Raw genomic sequence first — 18495 nt, forward strand, 5'->3', positions numbered from 1 at the left:
AAAACAACAAGCTTAGGACTTGATACACAAACTTCTGTTGGCATGTGAGAACATGTGAGAAGGCCATACTCAGGTCTTCTCTAATCTTGGAACCATGGTGTATTAGTCTGTTCTCATGCTGTAATAAGGACATACCCGAGACTGGGTAATTTATAAAGGAAAGAGGTTTAATGGACTCATAGTTCCACATGGCTGGGGAGGCCTCACAATCATGGTGGAATGTGAAGGAGGAGCAAAGCTATGTCTGACATGGCAGCAGGCAAGAGAGTGTGTGCAAGGGAACTGCCCTTTGTAAAACCATCAGGTCTCCTGAGACTTATTCACTATCATGAGAACAGCTCAGGAAAACTTGTCTCCCACCCCATGATTCAATTACCTCCCACCAGCTTCCTCCCATGACATATGGGGACTATAGAAACTACAATTCATGATGAGTTTTGAGAGGGGACACAACCAAACCATATATTCCACCGCTGGCCCTTCCCAAATCTCATGTCATCACATTTCAAAACCAATCATGCCTTCCCAACAGTCCCCCAAAGTCTTAACTCATTTCAGCATTAACTCAAAAGTCCACAGTTGAAAGTCTCATCTGAGATGAGGCAAGCCCCTTCCACCTATGAGCCTGTAAAATCAAAAGCAAGTTAGTTACTTCCTAGATACAATGGGGGTACAGGCATTGGGTAAATACATCCATTGCAAATGCAAAAAAATTGGCCAAAACAAAGGGGCCACAGGCCCCAAGCAAGTCCAAAATCCAATAGAGCAGTAATTAAATCTTAAAGCTCCAAAATAATCTCCCTTGACTCCATGTCTCACATCCAGGTCATGCTGATGCAAGAGGTGGGCTCCTACAACCTTGGACATTCTGTCCCTGTGCCTTTGCAAGGTACAGCCCCACTCCTGGCTGCTTTCATAGGCTGGCATTGAGTGTCTGCAGTTTTTCCAGATGCACAGTGCAAGCTGTCAGTGGATCTATCATTCTGGGATCTGGAGGATGGTGACCCTCTTCTCACAGCTCTACTAGGCAGTGCCCCAGTGGGGACTCTATGTGGAGTTCCAACCCCACATTTCCTTTCTGAACTGCCCTAGCAGCTCTTCATGAAGTTCTTCATGAGGTTCTTCATGAGGGCTCTGCCCTTGCATCACACTTCTGCCTGGACATCCAAGCATTTACATACATCATCTGAAATCTAGGTGGCGGTTCCCAAACCTCAGTTCTTGACTTCTGTGCACCTGCAGGCTCAACACCATGGGGAAGCTGCCAAGGCTTTGAGCTTTCACCCTCTGAAGCCATGGCCTGAGCTGTACCTTGGCCCCGTTTAGCCATGGCTGGAGCAGCTAGGACACAGAGCACCAAGTTCCTATGCTGCACAGAACAGGGGGGCCCTGAATCCAGCCCATGAAACCAATTTTTCCTCCTAGGCCTCCAGGCCTGTGATGGGAGGGGCTGCCGTGAAGGTCTCTCACATGCCCTGGAGACATTTTCCCATTGTCTTGGTGATTAACAATTGACTCCTCATTACTTGTGCAAATTTCTGCATCAGGCTTGAATTTCTCCCCAGAAAATTAGTTTTTCTTTTCTATCACATTGTCAGGCTGCAAATTTTCCAAACCTTTATGCTCTGTCACCTCTTGAACACTTTGCTCCTTAGAAATTTCTTCCTCCAGATACCCTAAACTATCTCTCTCAAGTTCAAAGTTCCACAGATCTCTAGAGCAGGGACAAAATGCCTCCAGTCTCTTTGCTAAAGCATAACAAGAGTCACCTTTGCTTCAGTTCTCAGCAAGTTCCTCATCTCCATCTGAGACCACCTCAGCCTGGACTTTATTGTCCATATCACTATCAGTATTTTGGTCAAAGCCATTCAACAAGTCTCTAGGAAGTTCCAAACTTTTCCACATTTTCCTGTCTTCTACTGGACGCTTCAAATTGTTCCAACCTCTGCCTTTTACCCAGTTCCAAAGTCGTGTCCACATTTTCAGGTATCCTTATAGAAGCACCCTACTCTACTAGTACCAATATACTGTGCATTTTCACAATGCTATGAAGACATACCCAAGACTGGGTAATTCATAAAGGAAAGAGATTTAATTGACTCACAGTTCAGCAGGGCTGGGGAGGCCTCAGGAAACTTACAATCATGGTGGAAGGGGAAACAAGTCCTTCTTCACATGGCGGCAGCAAGAAGTGCAGAGTGAAAGGGGTTGGGGGTAGCACCTTCTAAATCCATCAGATCTTGTGAGACTTATTCACTATCATGAGAACAGCACGGGAAAAGCCCACCCCCATGATTCAATTACCTCCCACAGGGTCCCTCCCATGACTTGTGGGGATTATAGAATTCAAGATGAGATTTGGGTAGAGACCCAGCCAAACCATATCACATGGACTTCAGCAAAAGATATCACTGGGATCTGTAAAGATGGAAGAAAATCTCACAAAATAAGCCTCACCTGAAATTTCTGGCATGATTGTGTGCCACATGAAAACTAAGGCTGGTGGTCAATTGAAGGATGTGCTGTTATACAATATTTCTGAAGTGTTACTGGTGGGTTATTCAAACTGTTAATTCTTAATAACTTATTTGTAAAGTGCAGTAGTAGAACCTAAGACTTGGTGACAGAATAGATTGTTAAAGAAAGGGAAAGATGGGAGCTTCAGTTTTCTGTTTCTTTTACCACACAGCTGTTGCAATCTAGAGCAAAGATAAGAGTTCAATGTGTCAGTGAAAGAAGGAGTTATCTTAATCAGAGGCATGCAAACAATCTTCCTACTGATAGCCACAGTCCTCCCTTGCTGTTTCAGATCTATCAGTGGATGAGCGAGATCAGTGAGAAGTACAAGGAAGTGGTGACACAGCATTTCCTAGGAGTGACCTATGAGACCAACCCCATGTATTATTTGAAGGTGAGTGAGAAGGCTGAGAATTACCTTACCAGGAGAATTATCCAATCTGAGGGTATGTGTTTACTATTCAGGGACTCTAATCAGAAATGTGGAAAAGAGGCTATGCGAAATCACTTTGCTTTTTCCACCCCAAATTGGGCTCTTAAAGTTCAAAACTCATAGATGCTCTTGCCTTAATTATCTGGGTGAAATCAAGTTCAGGAGTAAAGAGAATTTGGGAGAATTGAGTGGAACCATGGGAGTAGGGCTGAAAAACAGCAGGGCCCAGAAGTGGACAATGTCCACTCATGCTTCAACCAGAGCTAGTTCACTTCTCACCTGTATTTTAAGTTGTTACTTTGTTTATATTTTTAAATTTTAAAATGTTCTTTTTATAAAAAAGAAAAATGTTTAAAAACCACAGATAGTCTTCATTTTTAGCTTCTTCCTTTTATGGTTAAGGGAACAAAGATCCAGAGAAGTAAGGTGACTTGTGAAAGGCCACACAGCCAGATGTCAGCACAGCCAGGGGGATAACCAGGTCTCCAGCGTCCCCTACCCCTTTTGCATGCGACATGACTAAAAGTATTTGGGACCAAAAAGCCATTTTTCCACAGGGCCAGGACCCCTGGGTTCCTGGTTCTGCACCAGTGATTTTCAATTCAGGCTGCACATTAAAATCACCTGGGAGCTGCCAATAATCCTTATGCCTACACCCCACCTAATTTGGTTAGAGATTTTGACCCAATTGTTTCAGGATGGGACCAGGCATACTTCGAACACTTTCTAGGTGATCCTAATGTGTAGCCAGAGTTGACAATCTCTGCACCAAACCAGTGGTGTTCAAAGGGCAGCACTTAAATCATCATCATCATCAGTAGCAGCAGCAGCAGCAGCAGCATCACCACCTGAGGGCTTGTTACAAATGCACACTCTCAGGTCCCTGCAAAGGTCTACTAAGTCAGAAACTCGGAGGCTGGAGCCCAACAGCTTATTTTAACAAGGCTTCTTCCAGGTGATTCTGATACACACTCAAGTTTCAGAACCAGAGTGCATTTTTACACTTGATCATAGCCAAAAGGCTGAGAGGCGGTACCCCAGTGCATTTCTAACAAGTTCCTAGGTGATGCTGATACCACTGTTCCAGGACCACTCTTTAATCAAGAACGACTACTAAAGTAATATGGCATTAAGAACCAGCATTACTTAGTTTACTGCCCTCTTACTACTTAGTGTAGGTGTGTTAATTTACAAAGTACAGCCGTAAATTTGAGAGTTAACTACAACTCTTAAAAAATTATTGGCTCTGAAATGGAATTTACCCAGGGATTATGTGAGCAACTGGTTGATATATTAAGCATGGGGCACCTGCCTACCTGATTTTCCATAGGCCATCCAAGTCTACGCTAAAGCAGCCAAAAAGACATCTAAATATCCTCTGCCTAGGGCATGTTAAAAAGAAGAGAACATAATAAAGAGTTGCACATAATAAAGAGTTGATAAAGATAAACATGTAAGTAGCATACATGTACTCATAAAAAGGCTAATTATAAGAGGACATTGGCGGGTGCGGTGGCTCATGCCTGTAATCCCAGCACTTCGGGAGGCTGACACGGGTGGATCACGAGATCAGGAGATCGAGACCATCCTAGCTAACATGGTAAAACCCCGTCTCTACTAAAAATAAAAAAATTAGCTGGGCGTGGTGGCATGTGCCTGTAGTCCCAGCTACTTGGGAGGCTGAGGCAGAAGAATTGCTTGAACCCAGGAGGTGGAGGTTGCGGTGAGCCGAGATCGCGCCACAGCACTCCAGCCTGGGTGACAGAGCGAGACTCTGTCTCAAAAAAAAAAAAGACAACATTAAGGTAAGAGGTGGATTAGGAATTGTCCTGACAATTTGAAAAATAGATGAGGCTAAAAGGAGAAGATTCCTTGAATATGATAGATCCAGCCATGTATTTATCTCATTTTGTAAGTTTCTTATAGAGAGGAAGGAGGCCTTCGTCACCTCGGCTTCCAATAGTTTTCAACAAATAGCCCTGGTCTAGGCTATTTACAAATCCAAAACAGATGTGACTGTTCCAAGCATGGGAGTGTTAACAGCCTCTTCTCCACCAAAGAAAATCCACAATTAGCAGATTAATTCCCACCCACCCACCGCTCTGAAAGAGGGGAATCTTCCTTAGAGTGAGGATGCACTGATGTACAAGAATAGCAAATGGGGAGAAGGAAAGAAGATTGGGCTGGCAGGGAGTCAGGGAGTCTCTGAGGGGAAGGGGAATTTGTCTAATTGAATCCATTTGAAATTTCAAGAATTTTGAGTGGAGACTGGGATTCATTTTAAAGACCTATGATTCTTGAATATTACCTCTTGTGCACTTCACCACTCTAAGTGAACTCTAAGTGCAAAGGTTTTATAAGGTTTATCCATATTTAGCCTTTTAGCTTGTGGATTAGGGGTTATGCCTCTATCTATAGTTAGGGAGTAATTTAAGGTATAGGGAAGATCATTCTTTGGGTGGGTATCACGGGGAGCCAGTGCGCAGTCCTGAGAACAACCATCAATGTAACTGGCAGGAGAACAAGGGTAGCAGAGGAAAGAATCATATTGATGAGTGTCTCATTAGCATCCTTGCCTCCCTCTTGAAACCACAGAGTGGAGTGAAAAAGGAACCTCTAGGGGAATTAAAAATCTCATAACTTTGCACAGTGGCTTACAATAATCAGCAATTGTTTGGTAATGGGGCATGGATGTCTTTTCCAGATCAGCCAACCATCTGGTAATCCCAAAAAGATCATTTGGATGGACTGTGGAATTCACGCCAGAGAATGGATTGCTCCTGCTTTTTGCCAATGGTTCGTCAAAGAAGTAAGGGTCTTTAGCTTCCTCATACTGGTAACTCACCCCCATAAAATACCTGTCACTTCTTGGCTGCTTACAAACCACGCTTCTTTCACATGTTAGTGATGCAACTCTTTACTGTGCTAATCCTTCACCTCAAGTGAAATAAAATTAATGAGTAACTTCACTGAAAACTGAATTAATATTCTGATCTCTTTCTAGTGCATCCAAAATAATTTTTATTGGAGGGTAAACATATCTAAATGTAGAAGAACATATGTCAATGGAGTCAGAGATGAGTTTGAATCCTGGCTGTGCCTCTTTCTAATAGTATTTGGCAAATTTTCTAGTGTTTTTTTTTTTTTTAGACAGAGTTTTGCTCTTGTTGCCCAGGCTGGAGTGTAATGGCATGATCTCAGCTCACCGCAACCTCCGCCTCCTGGGTTCAAGCGATTCTCCTGCCTCAGCCTCTTGAGTAGTTGGGATTACAAGCAGGCACCACCATGCCCAGCTAATTTTGTATTTTTAGTAGAGATGGGGTTTCTCCATGTTGGTCAGGCTGGTCTAGAACCCACGACCTCAGGTGATCCACCCGCCTCAGCCTCCCAAAGTGCTGGGATTACAGGCGTGAGCCACCATGCCCGTCCAGTTTTCTAGTTTTTCATCTGTAAAAAGAGTAGGAAATGACTGCTTCATGGGTCTGTAGTGTGGATTAAGAGATTTAGCATATGGAAAATACCCAGCACAGTGAATTTTTGTGTATTACTTATAATCCTCCCTTGAGGGAATAAGAAATCTTTAAAAGTAATATAGAATACTTTCTTGGTCAGTTTTTTCAGAAACCCAAACACAGAGAAACTCATAAAGAGTAGTTTTCAGAGTGTTGTCCCAAGATCAACAGTATCAATACCAACTGCAAACTTACTAGAAATACAAAGTCTTCGGCTCCATTTCAAACCTAGTGAATTAGAAATGTGTGGAGACAGGGATGGCAGGAGGTGAATGGGGTAAGGGAGAGTAGAGGCCAGCAATCTGTGTCTTAACAGGTCCCTCAGTGATTCTGATGTGTGATAAAGTTTGGGAACAACTACCGTAATAAGACACGGAGGAGGGCTTGGGGGCTGGAGGGTGGAGGTGTGATGTGCAGTCACCTCTTATAATTAAGCTGAAATTGGTAGAAAATTAAGAGAGAAAAGATCTCTTCTCAAAATAATTCTGAACATTTCTTTCTTAAATTTCCAGATCCTACAAAACTATAAAGACAACTCAAGGATACACAAGCTCCTTAGGAACCTGGACTTCTATGTCCTCCCAGTTCTTAACATAGATGGTTATATCTATACTTGGACAACTGTGAGTACACCATGTTTGGTCTTGGGATGTGTTCATGAACTAAAGCTCAATTCAGGTTAATTTTTCCAATGTTAGCCATTCCAGCTCTAAAAATATTTTATACCTATGTAAAGAAAGGAACCCCATTTGGGATAAAAATCAGCTTAACATTTTTAATCAAACCATCTACATTAAGTTTAGGCCTGAGGAAGCCTAAGGCCTTTTTAGAGTTGAAGTCCATTACAGGATTTTTCTTTATTTTTTACTCTCCTCTTCCATCTTCTTAATGTCTGTGGATTGCCTGCCACCCAATTAGGATTATATTGATAAAAATTCATGTACCAACTTGCATCCATGTCAAATCAGTTCTAGAAGCATGAAGGCAATGAATAATGTATAAACACAAAACCAGCCTACATTTTTCAATGCAATCATTCACACGGGGCAAACACCACAAAAAGTCTTTTTATGCAGCAGAAAACTGTGTCTTTAAAATGTTCCTAAAGTCTATCACTCCTCAAATAAGAGCCCCTATTTCTAGAGAGTATGCATTGTCTCCCCTTTTCCATTGCTCCCCTAAGGACTTCAGGGTCCCCTTTCTCTGGAACAGCCTTTCTGGCCTGATGTATGAATCAAGTCCTCCCTCTGAGCTTGTCTGATGACACTTGTCTTTATTCCCATCTCCACTCATCAGTCTTCAGCTTCCAGAAATGTGCAGAGACCATCTCTGACACACCTGGAACGGCCTTTTTCCATCTGTCAGGCTATTTCCCTTTCATCCTGTATCACTTGGATGTAAAAAATGACTCCAAAGCAAACGTTCCCTGAGTAAGCAGATCACGTCCACAGACACTGCTAATCTGTTCATGAGGAAAAGGCCAAACTACTTCCTCCAATTTAATTGTTTACATGTATGTATACTTTTGGTTGTACAGATGTTCCTAGTATTGGGGGCTGCTAGCCCCTCTGTAAGACTAAAAATTACACACACAAGCTGCCTAATGTTAAAGGGAAGTTCTTCCAGATAATCCTAGGAAACATTTTTCATGTTCAAGGACCACCTATCATCACTAACACTGTGATTTATGAAACCTTAGAACAGCAACATCCCTATGTTCCTCTGCTACAGGATCGTCTTTGGAGGAAATCCCGTTCACCCCATAATAATGGCACATGTTTTGGGACGGATCTCAATAGAAATTTCAATGCATCTTGGTGTAGTAAGTACATGCTTAGTAGATGAATTATGAACAAATAAATAAAGCTGAAAAGTAAGAAAAGAGGTGAATTACTAAATGTATGATTTTTGAAAATAAACATCTAATATGGTACAGCTTCTGGGCTTCCTAATGAGTTTTATTCCCTCTAACAGGATAATATTATCTACATAGAGCTATCAGCATTCAAGTACAGGACTCCAAGTGAAGCTGGTGAAACAAGAACAAAGTAGACCTAGACCAGTGTGAATATATTTCAAATCCATCCCTTTGTTTTTAAATATATGAATTATCATAAAGAAAAGAAAAATCAGAGACTTATCCTTGCAGATTATTTCATAGCAGGGGGCAGGCAGTAAACAAAGCAAACATTTTTCTCTCCTTATGGCATTTTCATGTTTCCAAATCTCAATATGCCCAGTGAATTGAAAGCAAATAAAGAAGGACGAATGGCTGAGAACGTTGCCATTAACCAGGTGGGAAGGGTTAAAATTGAGACTTGGCAGCTGTGTGGTCTTGAAAAAATTGCTTCATCTCTCTGCTTTAGTTTTCTTTTACGTAAAATGTGGGTCACAGTAGCCCTACCTTATCAGTAGGTTGTTGTGGGGATTAAATGGGATGCTACATAGGAAGTGTTGGGCACAGTACCTAGCAGATAGGAGGTGCTCAGCTGATCATTCTTATTATTATTAATGAGGATTACAGACTACTTATGTCCTTGCTAAATAGCTCTAATGAGACTCAAGCTAGTAAGACATGAAGGAGAGACTTAAATCAAAAAGACAATGTCAGAACCTTACCCAGGAACCCAAGAAATGCTTTCCAGCCATTTGTTTCAGGGCCCACCACAGGTTTAACTAAAAGTATACTGGCCGGGCACGGTGGCTCATGCCTGTAATCCCAGCACTTTGGGGAGGCCGAGTGGGCGGATCACAAGGTCAGGAGATCGAGACCATCCTGGCTAACACGGTGAAATCCCATCTCCACTAAAAATACAAAAAAAAAAAAAAAAAAAAAAAATTAGCCAGGCTTGGTGGCGGATGCCTGGAGTCCCAGCTACTCGGGAGGCTGAGGCAGGAGAATGGCATGAACCCAGGAGGCGGAGCTTGCAGTGAGCAGAGATCGCACCACTGCACTCTAGCCTGGGCAACAGAGCAAGACTCTGTCTCAAAAAAAAAACCAAGTATACTAAAATGCCATTTCATTTTGTGTCCCCTTTCCCGGGCCATGGAAGCATGGAGTTTGTTTCTAAATCCTAACGTTATCCCTTTCTACTCTTCTGAGTTCCTTCTAGAATGGTTATACTTCAGTGACTATCCAAGTTGACTAATTTCACCAGGACTAACTCAGACAACCAAGGGCAAGCGCTGATTCTACTCACAGAGGCCCTGAGTATGGATGACTCCTTGCCATTGGTCATTTCCAAACTGAGATCATGCAGCCTTCTTTGTGGTTTCTTCCATATTCTAGGTATTGGTGCATCTAGAAACTGCCAAGATCAAACATTCTGTGGGACAGGGCCAGTGTCTGAACCAGAGACTAAAGCTGTTGCCAGCTTTGTAGAGAGCAAGAAGGATGATATTTTGTGCTTCCTGACCATGCACTCTTATGGGCAGTTAATTCTCACACCTTACGGCTACACCAAAAATAAATCAAGTAACCACCCAGAAATGGTGAGTCCACAGCACCAAGGCCTCCAGAAAAACCTCAGCAAGACCTCTGCCTTCCTTTTTCTGATTTCCATTTCCAAGATTTTGGCTCCAGCCACCCTTTTGTTCTCTCTGCTTATCCCTATATTCTTTTTCCTGCTTTTGCACCTTGCCAGACGCCTGCTGGGAAGGCTTCGGGTTAAATACTGCTTTACCTACATTAATTAACTACCTGTTTCATAAAGTGTCAAGTTGGGAGACATCTTAGGTATTCATCTATAATATAAATGAGATGATTATGTTAATAATCTGCAGGAATGCACTTTCATTTCTGTAAATTCTCTTGAAGCTCCGTTCAGCAATTACAGCTTTTGAACTGTGCTTTCAAGAACTTGCCAGCTGTTAGTGGAATATGGCATATCTAAAATAACATGGCTAAATAATATCTGCTCTCTTCTTTGCTCAACACAATGCTCTATTTTCTTCTAAACTCTTCCTTCAGTATTTGCCTAGGATTATTTGTAAGGGGAAGTGCCAGCGAAATGCAAGCTGGAGCAGGGAAACTGTGTTTGTCTTATCCAGGTCCTTCTCTGAAGCTGTGTTTACCCAAGCACTGTTGGGCAGAATTACTGAGAAGGACTGGGCTCTTTGCCCTTTTGTGAACCAGAGGACAACAGACACAAGTCATAGAGAGGGTAAATTTAGAATTGCAAATTGTAATGTTTGTTTTCCTTTTATTTTTAATTTTTTTCCATTTAATTGTGGTAAAATAAACATAAAATTTACTGTCTTAACCATTGTTAAAGTATACAGTTTAGTAGTGTTAAGTATATTCACATTGTTATGCAGCCAATCACCGGAACTTCTTCATCTTGCATAATTGAAACTATGCCCATTAAACAACTTTCCATTTCTTTCTACACGAGTCCCTCATAACCATCACTCTACTGTCTATTTCTATGAATCTGACCACTCTAGATACCTCATATAAGGGAATCATGCAGTATTTGTCTTTTTATTTGGCTTTCACTAAGCATATTATCCCAAGTTTCCCCATGTTGTAGGGTGTATCCGAATTTTCTTCCTTTGTAAAGCCAAATAATATTCCATTGTGTGTATATACTACATTTTGTTCATCCCATCCACTTATCTGTCAATGGACACACTTGGGTTGCTTCCACCTTTTGGCTACTATGAACAATGCTGCTATGGATATGGGTGTGCATTTCTCTCTTAAGACTCTGCTTTCAATTTTTTTGATTCATATCCAAAATGTAATTGCTGGATTACATGGCAATTCTATTTTTAATTTTTTGGGGAACCACCATACTGTTTTTAATAGAGGCTGCTCCATTTGATATTCCCACCAACAGTATGTAAGGGTTTCTCCACGTTCTTGCCCACACTTGTTATTTTCTGTTTATCTTTTTATTTTTTTAAACATGCTCCTCTTTATACGCAAATGCTGAGAAGAAGTGGGGCTAAGCTTGCTCTGTTCTTAATATCACAGAGGCCCGATGACCTATTGGTTAGGTTACACCTTCTGCACATCTCCCTCTGGAGCACAACCCAGAAGACACAAGGCCTGAATACTAAGAGAAAAACCACTATAGACCTTTGTTGGAAGGAGCCTTTCTCCCAACAGTCAAAAATGTCCAACAATACTCAAGTACCTTTCTTGCAATTATTCTTTCTTTTCTTGGTCCAGGAACACTTGCACTATATGATCATTTTGTAACGTGGAAATAACTAACATCTGCCTAGATCTTTACAATTTACAGAGAGATTTATAGCTGTTATCTACTTTGACCCTCATGATAATATATTACATTCAGTTTGGAGTATAGAAATTGAAACTCTGAATTAACTTTATCATCAGAACTCTATAAATAGGAAGTGGTGGGGCCCAGGCTAGAACTCATGTCTTCAGATTCCAGAGGCCACATTCATCATCCCACTACCTCGCACTGCCTCTCTCTGCTCAGAAAGGATGTGCAACTTCTAGGAGTCATTATCAGCTAGATTCCCAGTCAACTATGCGCTATTTCCTTCTCATTTGTGAGCCCTGGAAGTTCTATTTCTTCAATAAAGAAATCTACAGAATCAGATATTTCAGTCAAGAAGCCCAGAATGCTCCTTTTTCCCAGTTTCAGGGATATTTGTTGTAGATTCCTACTTTCTGCTTAAAGGGATCTGTGACAAACACAAATGAATCTCCAAAGACAGGTAATTAGAGATCTTTGATGGAAAGGGATCTTCCGCCAACAGAAAAAGGAGGCTAGTATAGTCCAGTATTTTTCTTGGCTACTTCATTCTCTAATTGGTTCAGGAAAACAGATACTCTGTGACCATTTTGCAAAGTTTGTATTCAAAGGTTGGAGGGTCTTGTAGTGCTGATTGGCTGTCTGGTTAGAGCCCTGTGCTGTAGCCAGAGGCTAGAAGGAGCAAGACAGCAGGAGGGACCTGAGGCAATGGCACCACCACTGCTGGACAGTAACTCTAAGAAGGGAATAACTGGCAACTCCATAGCACTATATACAGAAACCAGTAAATCAAATTGAGAAAGATGGCTTCAATTCTGTATCTCTTACAGTCTCAGGTGCTGAAGAGTTCACATAAACAGTCATCTCCAAGCCTTTTCAATAAAAAGACTGTGAATATTTTACTACCACATGTCTACCTCATTGAAGCTACTTAGCGGTGTTTTTAGGTTCTTGGGGGCAAGCTTTGATAGAGTGCACAAAGACAGAATCAAGCCAACTGCTCCAAGGAGATTTCCATTTCTAGTACTATTTACAAGCAGCAGAGACTAGTAATTAATCTCTATTATTTACAAAAACCAAAAGTTTATAGAAATCATGGTAAATATTATACTGCATGATAGACAGCTTGGCAATCACTATGTAGGAGAAACATAACTATATATAGCCTCTTTCTAAACTGCTCTGGAAATTAGAATAGCTATAAGAATTCTAATGTTTTACATGCTTACATTCTTTCCATTTGAACTCTCTTTGTATCAACCTCTGTACTCCATCCCAAGCTCTGTTGCCCCCACCTCTACTAGGCCAGAGCTTTATTCAACCATTCTGTGGGTCTGCCTGTGAATATATGCTTACAGGAAATTCTCTGGGCCCAGAGAAGGAGTTGTTAAACAGGCCAGAGATTCTTAGAAATGTATATTATGTACTATTGGCAAATGAGTTTTTATTATTTTTATTAGGAAGTACCTATAAGCTGAGAAAAAAGAGCAGCAGAGAAATTGGCTCTATTATAGCCTTGCAACGTAGTGTCAGAAGGAGAGAGAAGTACAATCAGGAGTTCCACCTCCAGAGACAGAAGTTGAATTCAGAAGTCTAGGGGATTTCCATTTTATCTTCTCAGAAACGCCCAAATCGCTAAGCTGAGGATCACAACTGAATGCCTCTCATGTCTACCTCTTACTCCTCTCTGCTTCCCCATAGTAATTCCTCATGGAATTATTAAAATAGAACTCAAAAGTTATTTTATCAACAAAGGAGGGTAAACTGGAAAGACTGTTTCCTACCCCACAGCCAGGATTCGAGGAAAGGGAATGATATCGGATAAAATAAATGATAGCTGGCAATGAGAAAAAAAATTTGTTGGCTAGGGCAAGCTGCAGGAAATAAAAAAAAAAGTGAGGAACCATTGGAATGGCAAGTGTAGTCTGGGTCTAATGCATATATCCCAATGAAAGATAAGGCCCCACATGGACCAGTTAGCGTGGAGTTCCATTAAAAAAAAAAAAAAACACACATGGAAATTAAAAATAATTAAAAGCAATTCGTATCTCTGCTAGAGACTCTTAAAGAACTTCAGAAGGGAGTGTGGTTGGTAAATCACAACGCTTTTCCCAGGCCTCTTCTCTCAACTTCATCACATACAGCAGCTACCCTGAATCCTGCCCACCCCTCACTCTCATTTCCTTACCAGAATTTCTCTCTCCAGCAGACCGTTCTTGTACCGCCTCCCAGTGTAAATGATTAAACCAGCTTTTTTAGCCTCTCCTACCCATTATCTCAATTCTGGATAACACAAACCCAGGAACTGAGGCAGACTCAGAATCCTTTTTTAGGGAGTGAGGGAGAAGGTGAATGGCCAAAGATGGCATTCTTAGTACTGAGTGGAGAGAAAGCAAGTGACTTGCAAGTATGTTTGACAGAGTGTTTTTTCTTTGATCTTACTCATACACTGAAAGCCCCAAGTGCCTTAAGAACACTGCCCACAATCGTCCAGTATGATCCCCCCAACTGCCTTATTGCCTTTTTGCCAACAGAAATGTTGTTCCTTTTGAATTTCACTGGGCCAGTTCCCTCTCTAGACAAGCACTACTCTGCAACATCTTAGGGTTCAGCTGGACAATACAGAGCTGAGAGAAGGAGAATCTAAAATGAGACCTGTCCCTAGTCAGGCATCCGGGGAGCTGGTGCAGCTGGAGTGCAGTCAGGAAGCCCTGAGAGGTAAAGCTATGGCAGATCACAGTCCAGGCAGGGAGGGAGACTGTCAGGGGAAGCAGTGGGATATTCCATCCAACAGTGGAACACACATGTTTAGGCTGGAGAATACCTAGAGCGTCTGTCAACAAACCTAGGTGACATGCATCAGAAGGTCAATAAGCCCAGCCAGTAGACTTGGGCCTCAGTTATTGACTCTGATTTCTGGAAAGGGGCTGCAGAGGTGAAGTGGTGGTAGGTGTGGGGACAGGTATGACTTCCAGCTCTGAAATGCTATATATATATAATGAGATAAACACTATAAGGAAAAAGAAGAGGCAGGTCAGAGAGAGGAATGAAGAAAGGGCTATGGGGATTCAAAGTGGGGAGAGAGAGAATCCAGTTGGAGGGATCAGGTAAGACCTCTTGGAGAAGCTGGCATTTGAAAAAGTCCTTTGAGGCTGGGCAGAATTTCAGCAGGCAGAGATAAGAGGTAGGGGTCCCATGTGGAGGAAATATCCTGAGGAAAGATAGAGGCTGAGGAATGTAGGGTAAGGCTGAGGAATGGTAGGAAAATGAGTTTTTGACTATCATCTAGGAGGGATGACAAAATATGGTGTTGGGAAGGTGGGTTAGAGTCATACTGGAGAGGATCTCAAAAACTAGGCTGAGAAGTTTGTACTTAATTCAGTGAGCAACCAGGAGCTCTTGAAGACTTTTCCACAGGATCATGATCATAGCTGTATGCTACCAGATTTCATCTGGAAGCCAGGTGGGATCACTTGAAAGAAGGATTGGTGAGAGAAATCTATTAGAAGATGCAACAGACAATTTCAGAGGTAGAGTCTGACATAGAATGATGGCACTGGAAATGCAACTTGGCAACTGTTTTAGAGAGGGAATATCAGAGATGCCTGCAGAATTCTACATGTGTGCTTGGAAGAGAATGCAAGCCCAGAAATATGAAAGTCAGAGCAGTCTTATCAGTGGGAGAGATGGTGAAACTGGATTAAGTGTGTTGAATCTGAGGTACCAGCAGGCTACCTAGATGTAGATGTCCAATGGGAAGTTGGAAAGGTGGCCTAAAACTCTGGAGATGAATCTGGACAAAACACCAAACGGTTGGATTGTTGGATTTATTTTAAACACCAGATATCTGTCTCTGCATTTCCCACCTACAGATTCAAGTTGGACAGAAGGCAGCAAATGCATTGAAAGCAAAGTATGGAACCAATTATAGAGTTGGATCGAGTGCAGATATTTTATGTAAGTATCTTTTTTTGCCTCTTCAATAGTATCTAAGGCACAAAAGAAGTCAGTGGACTCTGGATGGCGAGATAGGCGGGAGAGGAACAGAAGAGTTCCTGGGATCAACAGGGAGTTGTACAAATCAAAATGACCAAGGATAAAAGGGAGTCTGTACAAATCCAGAATTATACTCTCTAGGGATAAGGTATGAACTAAAAGAAAAAGAATTAATGCGCTGGCTCAGACCAGAACTTCCCCTGGCTTCAGTTAAAAAGAGCTGGCAAGCTAGAAGGCACAAGAGTTAACAGGAAGGACATTGTCCACTGACCTTTGGGCAGTCAATTCAGTTCCCAGAGGACCCATCAGGCTAAGAAAGCCCTGGAGAAAAAATCTAAAGACAAGAATTTAGTTGAAAGGAGAGTGCACTGTTTCTCCCAACCCCAATCTCCACCTTCTCCACCTTCCATGAGCCCCCCTCTAAATACTCGTATAATATTTTCCTTGTGGGTCATTTTGTTTCTGTTCCTTTCTTTAAATGACTCAGTTCACTCTTGCCAGGCAATATTAGGTTGCCAAGTCAGTGACTCAGCTACGAAACTTTAGCCAAACCTCCCTATGTGCCAGACACAGTGCCAGGTATGATGGGGGACAGAGATACTGAATAAGACGTGGTTCCCGCCCTGCAGGGGCTTACAACCAAGAAGAAAGAGAAGACAGCTATTTCTGAGACCCTGATCTAAAAGAGCTTCTTTATTTTACTAAGTGAACCTTTAGTTCCTGAAATGGCTATAGAAATCCGTTCTTTCAAAGTACGACTTCTACCTCTGCCTTCATGTTTTCACCTGTAGATGCCTCATCAGGGTCTTCAAGAGACTGGGCCCGAGACATTGGGATTCCCTTCTCATATACGTTTGAGCTGAGGGACAATGGAACATATGGGTTTGTTCTGCCAGAAGCTCAGATCCAGCCCACCTGTGAGGAGACCATGGAGGCTGTGCTGTCGGTCCTGGATGATATGTATGCGAAACACTGGCACTCAGACAGTGCTGGAAGGGTGACATCTGCCACTATGCTGCTGGGCCTGCTGGTGTCCTGCATGTCTCTTCTCTAAGTGCATTCCGCCCGGGCCGTTCAACCCCAGTGGCATGAGTGTGGCTGGAGGAACGGTGTGCTGTGGTTGTAAAGAAACCAAATAATTTAACTAAAAATACATCCTATTTCAATAAGGAAAAATCATGTCTGCGTTTTAACATTTGTTTTTCTGTGAGTTGAGCTTTATTCCTTTATACGAGGAATTGGTTAGGTATTAGTTAGTTATCGCTACAATAATGCTGCAAACCAAACCTCTCTGAAACCAAGTGGTGCAAATCTACAGGTCATGATGCAGTGATCTTGGTTGTGCTCACTTAGGCATCCATGGTCAGTTTCAGGGCAACTGGTAGATCTTGGATGAACTCACTCTGGGGGTTGGATACTGTATAGTATCCTATACTATCCTACTAGTGTAGGATAGCCTCAGCTGCAATGAGGAACGGGGGCTGTGCTCCATGTATCTTCTCGTCCAGCACGTTAGTACCATGCACTCATGGCCATGGAGCAAAAGCAGCAGAGGAGCTTTTGCCAAGCTTTTGCCAAGGAGCTTTTGCCAAGGAGCTTTTGCCAAGGAGCAAAAGCAGCAGAGCAAGTCTCAATGTGCAGGCGCTTTTCAAACCTCTGCTTGCATCCTATTTGCTAACATCCCATTTGCCAAAGGAAGTCACATGGCTGAGCTCTGCATCAAGGGGTGGAGCAGAACAGAAGGTGGTGAGTGAAGAATTGGGGCCATCAGTGAAATGACTCTATCTGGTGTTTATATCACACCCTTGGGCTTCACTGGCTTAGCTTCATAGTCGGTAGCTCAGCTACAATTCGAGGCAACTCAACTAGATGGCTATTATCCTATTCAGCTTTAAACGTGGAGAAGACTGTGAGTTCCAGTGGAACCCCACTGCTCTTGAAATCTAACTAAAAGTCACACAGTGAGATTCTGATGGGGCCTTTTGTGTTCTACTAATTTTTGTGATTTATGATCTCAACATTCACTAAGGAAAATGAAGTAGGAATAGGTCTTCTGCCTGGGGGTCTGGGGATTTTTTTCTCATCTGTATTCTTCAAAAATTTTGCTTATGCTTTTGAACCAGGTTCTTGCTTTCTTAATTTTGTGTTAGTGAGTTAGTAGCAGCATTCAGAGGATAAGTTATACAATCTCTCTTGATGACTGTTGCTGGTTTTATTTACTTATTTATTCATTAAAAAAAATTAAGGATCTACTAGGTGCATTTTGATAGGTTCTGGGGTTACAGTGGTGAATAAGATAGACATAGTCCCTGTCTATTTGAAATTTATATTCCAGTGGGTGAAATCAGGACTAGCAGCCATAAATAATTGGAATGGACACGCTGTTTCATACCAGGTGAATCCCAGCTCTAGGGGAGTACAATAAGCAAGAACACAAATAAATAAACTAAATATTGCAGTTTGTGACACATACTATGAAATGAAAAGTCAGTAGAGAGGAGAGGAAGGCCCACATTGTATGTGTACGGATATCTAGGCATTTAATTGTGCTATCTCATCTATTAAACTGTGAGTGCTGTTAAAGTAGCAGCCATGACTGTCATTTCCTATGTATCTCTATGTGACACCTTGAAATGGTGCTAAGCAGTTGTCAGGCTTCGAATAAATGTAGTTGTGACCAGCTGACGGGGCATCACTGGGTGTTCAGTCACCCATTGCCAAATTTCCTTGTTGGTCATGGTCACAATACACTTCTTGGTTGTAACCCTTTTATTGCCTTTCTTTGTCGTCTTTATTTCTTCACATT

At 42.0% G+C, this 18495-nt stretch overlaps 1 protein-coding gene across 1 annotated transcript in view; it reads left to right on the plus strand.

Moving 5' to 3' along the window:
- CPO (carboxypeptidase O) overlaps positions 1-16780 on the plus strand; it is a 31199-nt gene extending 14419 nt beyond the window's left edge. Inside the window, exons 3-9 of the mRNA XM_002812781.3 lie at positions 2810-2911; positions 5655-5759; positions 6975-7085; positions 8194-8284; positions 9752-9954; positions 15566-15650; positions 16481-16780. Coding sequence (XP_002812827.2) covers positions 2810-2911; positions 5655-5759; positions 6975-7085; positions 8194-8284; positions 9752-9954; positions 15566-15650; positions 16481-16743 — 960 coding nt within the window. The 3' untranslated portion in view covers positions 16744-16780. The remainder of the gene's footprint in view (positions 1-2809; positions 2912-5654; positions 5760-6974; positions 7086-8193; positions 8285-9751; positions 9955-15565; positions 15651-16480) is intronic.
- The last annotated feature ends 1715 nt before the right edge of the window (positions 16781-18495 follow it).

The sequence above is a fragment of the Pongo abelii genome, chromosome 11 (assembly GCF_028885655.2).
Source record: "Pongo abelii isolate AG06213 chromosome 11, NHGRI_mPonAbe1-v2.0_pri, whole genome shotgun sequence".
NCBI classification, from domain to species: Eukaryota; Metazoa; Chordata; class Mammalia; order Primates; family Hominidae; genus Pongo; species Pongo abelii.